This window comes from Thamnophis sirtalis, unplaced genomic scaffold (genome assembly GCF_051295495.1).
Source record: "Thamnophis sirtalis isolate CommonGarterSnake01/CBP01778 unplaced genomic scaffold, rThaSir2_p1.2 scaffold_2, whole genome shotgun sequence".
In the NCBI taxonomy this organism is placed as follows: domain Eukaryota; kingdom Metazoa; phylum Chordata; class Lepidosauria; order Squamata; family Natricidae; genus Thamnophis; species Thamnophis sirtalis.
The window spans coordinates 135,247,741-135,261,172 of NW_028261382.1; the positions used below are offsets into that span (position 1 = coordinate 135,247,741).

General features: G+C 34.4%; 1 protein-coding gene across 5 annotated transcripts in view; it reads right to left on the minus strand.

Moving 5' to 3' along the window:
* SGK3 (serum/glucocorticoid regulated kinase family member 3) overlaps positions 1-13,432 on the minus strand; it is a 34,774-nt gene that overhangs the window by 6,386 nt on the left and 14,956 nt on the right. For 3 of the 5 annotated variants that reach the window (XM_087706990.1, XM_087706988.1, XM_087706987.1), the window contains 13 exons: positions 11,455-11,538; positions 11,243-11,315; positions 9,239-9,274; positions 8,597-8,672; positions 6,159-6,246; positions 4,014-4,063; positions 3,470-3,527; positions 3,091-3,174; positions 2,879-3,010; positions 2,244-2,356; positions 2,030-2,066; positions 1,842-1,928; positions 1,060-1,155 (listed from right to left, as the gene is read on the minus strand). In XM_087706990.1, coding sequence (XP_087563116.1) covers positions 1,060-1,155; positions 1,842-1,928; positions 2,030-2,066; positions 2,244-2,356; positions 2,879-3,010; positions 3,091-3,174; positions 3,470-3,527; positions 4,014-4,063; positions 6,159-6,246; positions 8,597-8,672; positions 9,239-9,274; positions 11,243-11,315; positions 11,455-11,538 — 1,014 coding nt within the window. The remainder of the gene's footprint in view (positions 1-1,059; positions 1,156-1,841; positions 1,929-2,029; positions 2,067-2,243; positions 2,357-2,878; positions 3,011-3,090; positions 3,175-3,469; positions 3,528-4,013; positions 4,064-6,158; positions 6,247-8,596; positions 8,673-9,238; positions 9,275-11,242; positions 11,316-11,454; positions 11,539-13,432) is intronic. The other 2 variants (XM_087706992.1, XM_087706991.1) reach the window with 1 other exon arrangement.

Sequence of the window (13,432 nt, forward strand, 5' to 3'; positions counted from 1 at the left end):
GGAAGTATGCAGTGGAGTACCCCAAGGCTCTGTTTTGGGCCCAGTACTCTTCAACGTCTTCATCAATGATTTGGATGAGGGAATAAATAGGGAACTCATCAAATTTGCAGATGACACCAAGCTGGCAGGAATAGCCAACACTCCAGAAGACAGGCTTAAGATACAGAAGGATCTTGACAAACTTGAACATTGGGCACTATCTAATAAAATGAAATTCAATGGTGAAAAGAGTAAGGTTCTACATTTAGGCAAGAAAAATGAAATGCAAAGGTACAGTATAGATGGTACCTTGCTCAATTGTAGCAACTGTGAGAGGGATCTTGGAATCCTAGTGGACAACCATTTAAATATGAGCCAGCAGTGTGCAGCAGCTGCCAAAAAAGCCAACACAGTTCTAGGCTGCATAAACAGAGGGATAGAATCAAGATCACGTGAAGTGTTAATACCACTTTATAATGCCTTGATAAGGCCACACTTGGAATACTGCATTCAGCCTTTTCTACCACGATGTAGAAAAGATGTGGAGACTCTAAAAAGAGTGCAGAGAAGAGCAACAAAGATGATTAGGGGACTGGAGATTAAACATATGAAGAACTGGGTATGTCTAGTTTAATAGAAAGAAGGACTAGGGGAGACATGATAGCAGTGTTCCAATATCTTAGGGGTTGCCACAAAGAAGAGGGAGTCAAACTATTTTCCAAGGCAACTGAGGGTAGAACAAGAAGCAATGGATGGAAACTAATCAAGGAGAGAAGCAACTTAGAACTGAGGAGAAATTTCCTGACAGTTAGAACAATTAATCAGTGGAACAGCTTGCCTCCAGAAATTGTGAATGCCCCAACACTGGAAGTCTTTAAGAAGATGTTGGATAGCCATTTGTCTGAAATGGTATAGGGTTTCCTGCCTAGGCACAGGGTTGGACTAGAAGACCTCCAAGGTCCCTTCTAACTCTGCTATTGTATTGTATTGTATAATTAAAGTTAAGTTCATTTTGAACTTAATTCTACTAGATCAGAATAAGTGATTCAGGTATGCAGTTTGAAAAAATGAATTACCTACCAGACCATACAGCATTTCATACAAAACAGCTCCAAGACACCACCAGTCTACAGTGTTATCATAGGGTTGCTTTCGGATTACCTCTGGAGCCAGGTACTGTAAGGGAAAAATAGCTCCAACCAATCACTAAGAGGTACAAATTCTTTTGGTATGAATGATGCTAAGCATATCTATGGCTTTCCACTCTCAACTATTTAACAGAGATCAACATCGATTTCATATATGTATGTATGTAATCATAAAACACAATAGATGTCTTGAAGCTTATTTTGCTTTTATTATGTTATGGTTTGAAGTTTTATTACTGCTGTTAGTCTCTCAGAGTTGTTTTTTCAGATGGGCAGTCATACAAATATTTTAAATAAGTAAATAAATGTAAAACCAAAATTTCTAAAGCTTGCAATGAGCCTGCTACCCACTTGTAGCCCAAAGCTTGGGTGAAATGATCCACTTATTTGAATCAAGGCATGATGGAGTGCCATACAAATCTAAGGGGAAATTATGTTGGGAACTTTCTTATGATATTGATAATTAGATAATACTGCTACAATACATTCTGTGCAACTATTAGCTAATTTGGTTACTATCTTCCATAACTTTCTTAGGGAGCTAATCTAGCATCCCCTTGGTCATCAAGACTTCGCTAATAGTTGTTACATCTATTTTATTAATATGTTATATATATCTAAGATACTATTTGTTAGTTCTACCAATGAAAGTTCCAAATGTACTGTATTTTGAGAAAGAGAGCAGAGAGAGAGTGCACAAGTAAATTAACTCACCTCTGGAGTTCCACAAAATGTTGCAGTTGTATCTGAAGTAGCAATTCCTTCTTTACAGAGTCCAAAATCTGTTAAGACAACATGCCCCTGCATTGAAAATTGAAAATCTACTGTCAAACAATGAAGAATTTTAGCGATTGTATTATTTAAAATTTATTGGATAATAGAAAGAAATATTTACAGCCTACCAATGAATCTAGAAGAATATTTTCTGGCTTCAGATCCCTGGGCATAAATGAGAAAGAAGGAAATTCACTGTAAGTAAAATGTCTAGCAAGAATCATGCCTTTGTGTAACTATTAATAAGAAATAAACCAACAAATTATAAAATGAAAAACTAAATATATATTAATAGAAAATGACTGCATTTATTTCATTTTCCCTTTTAGTCTGAGTCATTACCTGTATACAATTTTTAAGGAGTGCAAATAGCCCAGTGCACTGGCTATTTCAGCAGCATAAAATTTGGCTCTGTGTTCAGGAAAGGTGCGTTCTTTTTGTAAGTGAAAGAAGAGCTGTAAATATGCATGGAGCAAGTTAAGAGAAAACAGTGTTATTCTTAGTAATAAGATTAACATATTCTGCAGTTGTCTATCAACAGCTATCAAAACAGTGAAAAAGCATTGTGCATAATTATTCACATCCTTCCTTTAATCATTTCCTTACTTTTTCACATCTGTAGCCTTGGCAAGCTACAGCTGCAATTGCTAAATAAACTACTACACTGGTCTAGTTTATACATAACCACAATCAGCAACCATGATTTTGAAGATTTTGGCTTCACATTATTTGTGAATGCTACCCATGTTTCACTAACTTTTGGTTAATATAAATCATGAATATAATAATTTTTACACTAAATATTACATATAAACATAAATAATGCAATAAAGCAGCATAGCAGCAAATGAATATATATTTGCAATGTGGGAATCAATTTATGTTGAGCCACTACAATTAGTTACTGCAATTTCTCTTAAACTGCAAGCCAAAACTGATGACATTTGACTACTATATAGACTGAAAAGTATTCCTACCTCTCCTCCATTAACAAAATCCAGAACAAAGTACAGCTTCTCTGTGGTTTGGAATGAATAATGCAGTCCAACTAAGAATGGATGTTTCACATTTTTCAAGAGCACGTTGCGTTCAGCCATGATATGTTTTTGCTATGAGGAAATGAAGGGTCAATAAGTAAGTAGGAATAATTTTGTAATTGGAAGGAAAAACAAAATCTCTTCCCTTTTACCTCTTTCCTGTTTAGGACAATTTTCTTCTGCAGCACTTTAACAGCATAGAACTTTCCATCCCATTTTCGTTTTGCAAGAAGAACCTAAAGAAGAATTTTCATAGAAAGTCTGTTCCACCCTGTTGAAGAATTCAAGTAAAATTTTCCCCAGTTCTTACAAGTAGCAACTTTATAGAGATAATGCAGTGATGTTAGATTACTTCTAATTTTTAAAAATCACCCTTGAGATTCCAGGAATTGAAACTGGAGTCTTTGGTATCTAAGGCATGCAGTTATAGGTTTTCTTTTCATATCATCAACAAAAAGATATATCCCACCAATAGAATAAAAAAAATGAAGTGGTATTAGCAAAGAGTATATAACAATAATAGGAACCTACCTTGCCAAAGCTGCCCTTCCCAATAACTTTCAGAAAGTCAAAGTCTGTTGGTTTAGCACTGGAGTGGTTTCAGGATAAAGAAAAACAGGTAATCAAAATGATAAAAGGTAGCTATTTAGTAGCTGAATGGTAGTCATACCACATTTTCTTCCTATCTTCCCAGATTTCTTCCCCTCCTCCTAATAACTATTCTTTCAGTGTTCACTGTGCTCTCCATCACAGTTCAAATTTAAGAATCACATATCTGCGGTATTTCAGTCTTCTAGAGCACAAATTATTCTACATAGTATTTCCTATGTTATGCATGTGCATTCTCATTATCTTCCACATAACTGTTTCTTTTATTGACTTTCTACAAATTCATCCTTTTCCCTTTTTTATTTGTACTTAATAACTTGCAAGACAATATTCTCTTAGTTCCAAATTACAACTATTTCTTCCTAAGCTTGCTCCTAATTGATATTACATGAAGGGTGCTCTTTACTCCCAGACCCCCTTTAAAAAAGTAACTGCAAAGGCTAATTTATATTTAACTAAAACCTACTGAGGATTTCCAGATGGCCCCAAGTTGATGTTCTGTGAGGTAGAATTTAGCTGTTTAAAAATAAAAAATATAAATTAAACTCAAATCAAGTTTATAGATAATTCATTTGTTAGAAAAAAGCCTAATCATAATATTTCAGATTGCATTGTAGTATACTCAAATTAAGTATTTTTGGGAAAGAAGTCTTTCTTGTAACTTTATGCTTAAAAGGACAAAGGTTAATTACTGTAATCCCTATCACTACAGAGACATTCCTAACACCAGTGAGTATAAATTGCTTTTTTAAAAAAAGTGTTTCTTAGGCAGTTTTCTATGTTTAGGAGCAAAGTCTACGTTCCCCACATATTTCTGTGTGCTGTTCAAAAGAAAATCCACCTTGTTTTCATAAACAGTTTTGAGATTGAAAAAGGAAACTTAGTGATTAAAAACTAAACTCTGAAAATATTTGGAAGGGACTGCACTGAACTCTGTGTATCCTTTTAGACATGTTCTTACTATATCTACAGCTTTTGTTGGGATCAAACTTTCCAGACTTTTAAAAAGATTTTAAAGGTACAACTGATAGAATTAATTTTGCTAGATATTTAAGAAATTTATTTTACAGATTAATTTTTGCCATTTTGCTATCAAATTTTATCAGTAGACTTCTCCAGGACTTTTGAGGTGGGGAAAAAATGGCAAGGATGAATATGACCCATAGGCTGTCAATCTTACCATAGAATGATAGAACAAATGCTTGGGTCAGAGGCTGACTGTCTATACACTTTTCACCCTACTCCCTAATCCAGTCCCTGAACACCATAAAACCTGCTGAACTAAAATGCCAGTGGAAACAGTTCTATACAGAGAGAAGATGGGCTTTATTAAAATTTTGGGTTTTCCAGAAGGAAAACAGAAACTCTTCTGCTTGGTGAACAGATGTGGTAGAGACCAGGTGACATATTAGAGTTAGGGGTAAACTTGAAAAATATAGCTGTTACCTAACATGCCTAAGTTACTATGAACAACTTCAATTTGTAAAATGACAATTGCATTTGGTGAGTATGAAAAGATTTTTTCTATGTTTTGTGCAATTATAACATTCTACTGTTGGAATAAATGAATTTATTTGAATAATGGATGAATATGTTATGTCAATATGGTGTATTATATTTATTATTTAATAAACTATTGTTCACCTCAAATGAATAACAAATAAATGTTGAGAACAAACTGCTTATGCAAGTATACTTACTAATGTAAAACTACAGCAACTAATTTACAGAACACATATTATAAGTAGAATCAGTATTGTCTACAAGTAAAAACTCCATTTATGACATGACAAAATCACACTACCAAAGAAAATTAACATTCCTCTACCAACTCATCAGATTACAATTATCTGATTGTTAGCAGGGTAACCACAGAACATGTCTGACATATTAAATCTTCTAATAGGACAACAGTATAAATCTGTGAATGATATATAAACATGAAAAAGATCAAATGTGGCAAGACACTTTAATTATGTTCAAAATCAGATGTGGATTAAAGCTGAGATGGATTTGGGCTCGTTTCCTAGAGACATGTTGTATCTTACAGGTTGAATGCAAAGTTTTAATGATCATTAGACTGCAGAAGTCTCTGACCATGGCTAAGTCAACACTCAACGCAGCTTGCTTGAGCAATGCAGCATGAAGTAGGCAGTAGTGTTGACATGAACTTTATGTCAACTAGTTGATGGTAGTGATTAGTATTAGTTAATGCTGTTTAATTGCCAGAAATACTATAGGAGTAGTGGCTGTTCTTACATAGTTTCTTTTATTACAAAGTATTGTAGATGTTCATGTAATTTCACTGATGAAAGTGCAAATATTCCAAAACCTATGCTTACTGACATAAAGATTGGCATCTTCACTGGAATAGAGGAAGAGTGATTGTGTATATATTAAAAATAGTTTAGGAATACAGATTAAAGATCTCCAAACCTTGAATAATGTGAAATAACAACATTGTGAGGCTACTATATTTGAGAAAAGAGGTAGGCAATGCTTTATATTCTAGTGAAGTATACATTAAGAAAGACATTGGAAAAGGCCAATAGGGTTGCGGAAATAAAGTAACTTCTGTAATTTAAACACAAGAGTGCCAAAAATTAGTTACCTTTTGACTGTTTCTTTCATCCTCATCTTCAGATGGATCATATTGGTGCTTTGGATTGTCCATCTGAAGAAATGATCTTACATCTGGACTAGGAAAGATAATTTAACTGATTATATAATGCTTCATTATATATTTTCAATGTGAATAACATATACAACAAAACAAAAAAGAAATTATGATCATGACTTAGCTGAAAACTGAAATCAAACAGGAAATTAGGTAAATTACATCAGAGCTAATTAAGTTGAAACTTCCATTTCCATTGATACAATATATATTAATTAGATCACTTGTGAACACCGCCAGGAAGAAGCAATTTCCATAATACTTTTGATAGTTGCCATTTTTAACTTTTAATTTGTTAAATTTTGTATTAATAACATTAGAAATCACTACCACAATTATATATCACTGAATGAAGCCTCGGAAATTTGATCTGTTAAAAATAGTTTCAAAGGAATTAACAATCCAAACATTTTTCAAAAAAAGTCACAATTTAATAAGTCATAGCAAACCAACAATGAAACTGCCAAACTCTTTACCATTGGTTATGTATTCCAGAGAAGACACAACCATGGGACAAGTAGAACCTGAATCTGAACTACTCTTACTTACCTTGTGGACAGGAATCACCCGTGACCCGTCAAAAGCGCGGACGGCAAAAGCGCGATCGACAAAATCGCGCCTTTGACGTCATCACAGCGCGACGAAAAAGATCGAAAAATTCAAATAAAAATTAATAAAAATTAAATTAAAGCAAGCCGATTCACATAAAGGTAAGGGTTAGGGTTAGGGTTAGGGTTAGGGTTAGGTTAAGGGTTAGGGTTAGCTTTAGAGCGTTAGCGTTAGCGTTAGGGTTAGGATAAGGGTTAGCGTTACGTTTTTCGTTACTTTAACGGTTAGGTTTAGGGTTAGGTTTAGGGTTAGGTTAAGAGTTAGGTTTAGGGTTAGGTTTAGGGTTAGGTTTGGGGGGGTTAGGGGAAGGTTTTAGCTTTATTTTTACATTTTTTCGATCTTTTTCGTCGCGCTGTGACGTCATCACAGCGCGCTTTTGTCGAGCGCGATTTTGTCCTACGCGCTTTTGTGGTGGAACCGAATCACCTACCGCAGGAGTCCCCAACCCTCGGGACTGTGGTGTGTAGCTCGACTTTCTATCTAATTATAACTGCCAAACTTATTAGGCCTCATTGTCACCTAGTCAGCTAGTCCTCAACTTATGACCCCAATTGAGTCCACAATTTTGGGTGTTGTGAAAGTTGTAAAGCAGACCATTCAATGACCAGACCCAATTTTATGACTTTTCTTGTGGCAATCATTAAGTGAATGAGGTGTTGTAAAGTGAACACGACAGTAGTGAGGTGAAAGCCTCAGTCATTAAATGAACCCATTGTTTGCAATGGGACAATTTTTGAAAATCAAAGTAAATGCCAAATTCCAGCAAAAACATTGTAAATCGTGGACATGTGATCGTGGGATACTGCAAAAGGCCAGCTGTCAAACACCCAAAATGCAGCAATGCGACCATGGGAGCTCTGGACATCGCAACTTTGAATCTGGGTCATAAATAGCTTTTGAAGTAGGGGGACCATTTTAATTTTGAATGATTGAATCAACTGGTCATTGCAAATGATTGCTAAGTGACTGGTTATAAGTTATGGAAGAATTATTCAGAAGAAAATTATTCCTTTAATAAATTCCTTTAATCAGAAAAAACTCAAACTTTACCTTTGTGTGAATCAAAGCATAGGATCAGGCTACCAATTATTAAAGGCTTAAGTAATGATTTTAGCAACAATTCTGCAGTAGTATAAAAACATATCAAACACCACATCTGAGAACTCTAACCTTGACCTGCCAAAAGCATGCCTTGGTGATCACTTTCCATGTCATTTTGTGCAGCATCTGGTAATCAAAAGTTATAGACATTCTCTTACTCCAATACAAGTAGTCCATGACTTACGATCACAATTGGGATCAGAATTTTTATTGTTAAGCAGATCAGTTGTTAAGTGATTTGGGCCCAATTTTACAACCTTTTTGGTCATGTTTGTTAAGCAAATCATTACAGTTAAGTGAATCATATGGTTATTAAGCAAATCCAGCTTCCTCCAATGACTTTCCTTGTTGGAAGCTGGCTAGGAATGTCACGAATAATGATCACATGAGGCCAGGATGCTGCAACCATTGTAAATATATGCCAATTGCCTAGCACCTGAATGTTCATCATGTGACCATGGGGACACTAAGATGGTTTTAAGTGTGAGTACAGGTTGTCATTTTTTCCACTGCTATTGTAACTTTGAATGATTGCTATATGAATGGTTGTAAGTTGAGAACTACCGGTATATCACTTAGAAGGTACGTATGGATTGTAGTTTCCAGTATATAGTTTACCACATAATTTTATTCTCTTGAGGGTAAAACAAAGTTTCACTTACTGATTGCAAAGCTCAGGCTGTCGAACTAAATTCTGAATGAATTCATTCAATCCTGCTCTTCTTTGTTTAATAAAATCTGAAAACCCAATGAGAAAAGATCAGATATTAGAATCCCTGTTTCAAAATTTAAATATATACATTTCTTAGATTGCCTCATTAAAAAATAATAAAAAACTTGTTGCTCTTGTATTTGTAATCAGGGCTGCTCTCCAGCATCCCATAAATACTAATGGACAGGTAAAACAGATTAGATTAGATAATAAATAGACCTTTTATTTTAAAAAAGTCTTATTTTCTACCAGAATAACAGAATAACAGAAAAACAGAAGAGTTCAAAGCAGGAAACTTTATATCATTTCAGACAAATCGTTGTCCAATCTCTTCTTAAAAACCTCCCGTGTTGGAGTACCCATAATTTTGGGACGCAAGTCATTCCACTGATTAATTGTTCTAATTGTCAGGAGATTTCTCCTTACTTCTAAATTCCAAATCTTTTAAACTATAGATTTAATGCTGCAGTCACTTTAAGAAGAAGGATATAGTGAAATGGATACTATTGAATAGATACTTGAATTTTTTTTAAAAAAAACATCTATCATTCCTATACAACTCTTATTATTTGAGAAAATAATGAATACACACCTATTTTGATTAATATTAGCAGAGTGATACATTGTCCTGTGTAGGAAATCAGAGATGGAAAAGCAACTGAAGTAAGCATAGCTAGTAGGAAAACTTAAGACGGCAAGGCATCTCAAATCAGAAACAGAAACTAGTTATTCTGTTAAGCTCAGTACTAAGTTACTCTTGGAGAAACTGACAATAATATAAACAAGAATATATAAAAGCTGCTTTGAAACTCAGATAATGTTTTACCCAGGCTATGTAGAATGCAGTGAAAGAAGTTCTATATGATCAGAGATAAACTGGGATTCTTTTCTATGAATAAATATACAAATACTTCAAACTTCCTTATGTAATATTTCCTAGTTTTAGCTAAAATTTTCTTATAACTGAGCTAATGTTTTTCTCTGAATATGATTGGTAAATACTGGTAAGTCTATTACATCATTTGGATGGTACAAAACAAGCATTCACATTCAGTCTGTTTATATTTGCATGTTATAATGACTAATGAGAAAAAAAGAAAGACTTTAATTACAGAGGACAAACACTCCAAAAATAGGATGTGCTACATATAATTCATAAGAATTTAAAATATATAATATATATGCCCTAGCACTGAAAGGTATAGACTTTTCCCACTGATTAATTAATAGAATGGCATGTAATGCAATGCAATGCAATGCAATAGAGTAAATACAATACAATACAGGTATAAACACACCTTCTGGTGTCAATTGTGGTTGTAAGCTGAGGATTACAATACAGATAGTCTTCACCTTACAACCACAATTGAAACGACAAGGTCTGTTGTTAAGCAAGGGGACTGTTAAGTGAGTCACACCCAATTTTATGAACTTTTTTGCCATGGTTGTTAAGTGAATTATTGTAGGTGTAAGTTAATCATATGTTCATTAAGTAAATCTGGCTTCCCCATTGATTTTGTTTATTGGAAGCCAACTGGGAAGGTTACAAATGATGATCCCAGGATCCCAAGATGCTGCAACTATCCTAAATGCATGCTGGTTGCCAAGTAGTAACAGTACAGTACAATACAATACAGCACAATGCAATATCAGTTTGGACTATGGATTAAGGCATCAGACTAAAAAGCAGGAGAACATGAGCTGCCTTAGCAGACTATCTATATTCAGATTCATTCATTTAAAGACCGAATTATTCCTAAATTTGATTACACTAATAAAACCAATCGCAATTTATCATTCCCAGGGTACAACTCAGTCTGTCTGTTAATTCCTTAAGCCTTAAAAGCCAGCTGGGTGACTTTGGGCCAACTCACCTCACAGGGGTGTTTTTGTTATAGGGAAAATAGAAGCAGGAAGGTGTGTTTGCCATCTTGAGTTATTTATAAAAATTAAAAAGTGTGATATTGATAAATTTAAAAAATGCAATATGTCTCTCAGCAACAAGGTATGTTGTGTATTAAAAAACCCAATATTATCAAATTCTGCACATCAGATTCAAACAAATAAAAAACCCATCAAAAATAAATCAAAAACTTTTATTTATATGCAAGTGAAAAATGTTCAAATACAAATGTTCTGGATGATGACAGAACTACTTTAATGGAGAATTTATATCCATATTTATCAGAATTACACAACTTTGCAATTGATTAAAATATATCCTAATTGACCATAAACAGAATTTAATGTACAAAGCATCATTCATTGTTTTCAGAAGTCTGACGCTTAGTGCACTTGTGTTTGCAGAGTCCCATGCCTTGATTTGAACCTGTTTTCACAATCCCTTTTCTCTGCTTATACTGGATACAACAAAATGGAGTTGGACTTGTAAACATTTGGAAAGAATTAGATTGCCTACTGTTGATTCAGATGATAAATCACATTAGTGTACATTTATATCCACATATTCTTCTATGTGAATTTCTACATACTGTTATATAGGTGGGGAAAACTTCAAAAATACTTAATTCAAGTTGAACTTATTGATGCAGAAACAGTTTAAAGATAAAATGAGAACTAAATGAGATCTGCTTACCAGGATCAAAATTATCTCCAAATATTCTCTTAGCAGGAATTCTCAAATTCATTGTAGGAAATTGTTTCCTTAGCTGAAATACATAAGTCATATGATATAATTTAACATCAGAAATCAGTTCAATTCTCAATCATGATGTACCAACAATATAGCAGAAGAAATTGGTTCAGAGGAATTTCCCAAACTAATTTGAGCACAACTTCCCTACTTACTGTATTATACAGCTTGTCAAACTCAGCATATCGCCTGAAGACAAACCATTCATTAGTGCCAACTGAGACCAAGACTTTGTAGACCTGTTGATACAAACAATTTTTAATGAAAAGTTTTATTAAAATGTATGGGATTATTACATACGTATCCCATTTTCTTAATTACTATTTAATATTTCATCAAAAGACTTAATGTTATAATATGGGTCTGCTGAACACATTCATTTTTTCTGAAAGAAACTGAGATATGTGCAGGAACTCATCAACTTATAAAATCTAGGAAAAACAGTTCCTATAAATTAGTCAACCGAGAGCAAATTTCATACAGGCATGAAATTAAGTGATCAGGGTTTTTTCCCCAAACAACTGCATTAAGAAACATTACTAACAATCTAGATTAAGCAATGATTAATAAAATGTGGAATCCTTGGTGCTCTGTGTTTGATTGTTCACAGATGTTTCATTAATTAACAAGTTATCAGCAATGCTTGTAATTGCAGGATTTGCTCACTGTTTATATATAGTATCTTGCTCTGTCAGTGCTTGCTCTGCCAGTGCTAAAGATATTATATTCATCTTTATCCCACCTTTATTATGTTTATAAATAATTAAAGGTTGCAAACATATATAATATTCCTTCTTCCTATTTTCCCCACAACAACAACAACCCTATGAGGTGGGTTGAGCTGCAAGAGAGTGGCTGACCCAAAGTCAGCCAGTTGGCTTTCTTGACTAAGGGAGGACTAAAAGTCACAATCTCCTGGTTTCTAGCCTGGTGCTTTCACCACTAGATCAAATGGTACAACTGGCACTTAGACAAATCAGCCATCAACAGGCACATAGAGGTAGAACAACGCTTACACATCATTCAAAAGACACACACACAAAATTAAAAAGGAAACAGAAAGACCAGCAATCAATTCCCAGGTAAAGAGGTATTAACACCTGAATAAATAAACAAACAAGCAAACAGTAAACAAAGAGAAAACTATACCTCCACCAATACTAGCAGGGCAAGCTACTATATATAAAAGGGGAGCAAACCGCATATTCACTAGTATTGATGTTACTTAATACGATAATAAAACAATTGCAAACCAATAAGCAGGCTCAGAGAGCAACAAGGACTCCATAGATCAACCCTGAACTACAGATATTCTTTTCTACTGGCGTTAATAAACTGAAAGATATCAGAATGCTTCCTTTAATAACCACAGTACAGTTTCATATTGAAGACAGTAGGAATCATGTCCTTTTCTTATTCAGGCTTGTACTACTTTTTCATATCCAGAATCTTCTCCTTTTCTCTTACTCTTTTTTTGCAGGAGTAGCATTTAAGCAAAATTTGAATGGTGCTAGTGTTAATAGCAATAGCACTTAGACTTATAAACCATTTTACAGTACTTTACAGCCTTCTCTAAGCAGTTTACAGTCAGCATATTGCCCCCAACAATTTGGGTCCTCATTTTACCCACCTGGAAAGGATAGAAGACTGAGTCAACCTTGAGCCTGGTGAGATTTGAACTGCCAAATTGCAGGCAGCTGGTAGTCAGCAGAAGTAGCCTATGGTACTGCACTCTAACCACTGTGCCACTGTAGCTCAAAAATAATAGGCCTATAAGATCTTAAAGGATATTCAAGGTTTGATCTGAATCTAATTCTATCTATAGAACTGTGCTTGTGTTTATAGCAAACTGCATTACTGACATCATACCCTTTAAGAGCTGGGTCCAATATCTAATCACCTTCATGCATGCTAATAGTTTCTCCTGTTGCTGTACAGGTTTTTGTGGGTTTTCCCCCCAGAGCAGGGAATATTGATTAATGTAATATTCCTTTGCTATAAGTTACGCTATTTATGATGGGACCTGAATTTTGCTCCAGGTTCTTCTCAAGAAAATGATTTAGCCTAGCCTACTTTGTTGATACTATCCTTTATTCATCTCCTTCCAATTGTAAATATTTACAGGAAAAAAAG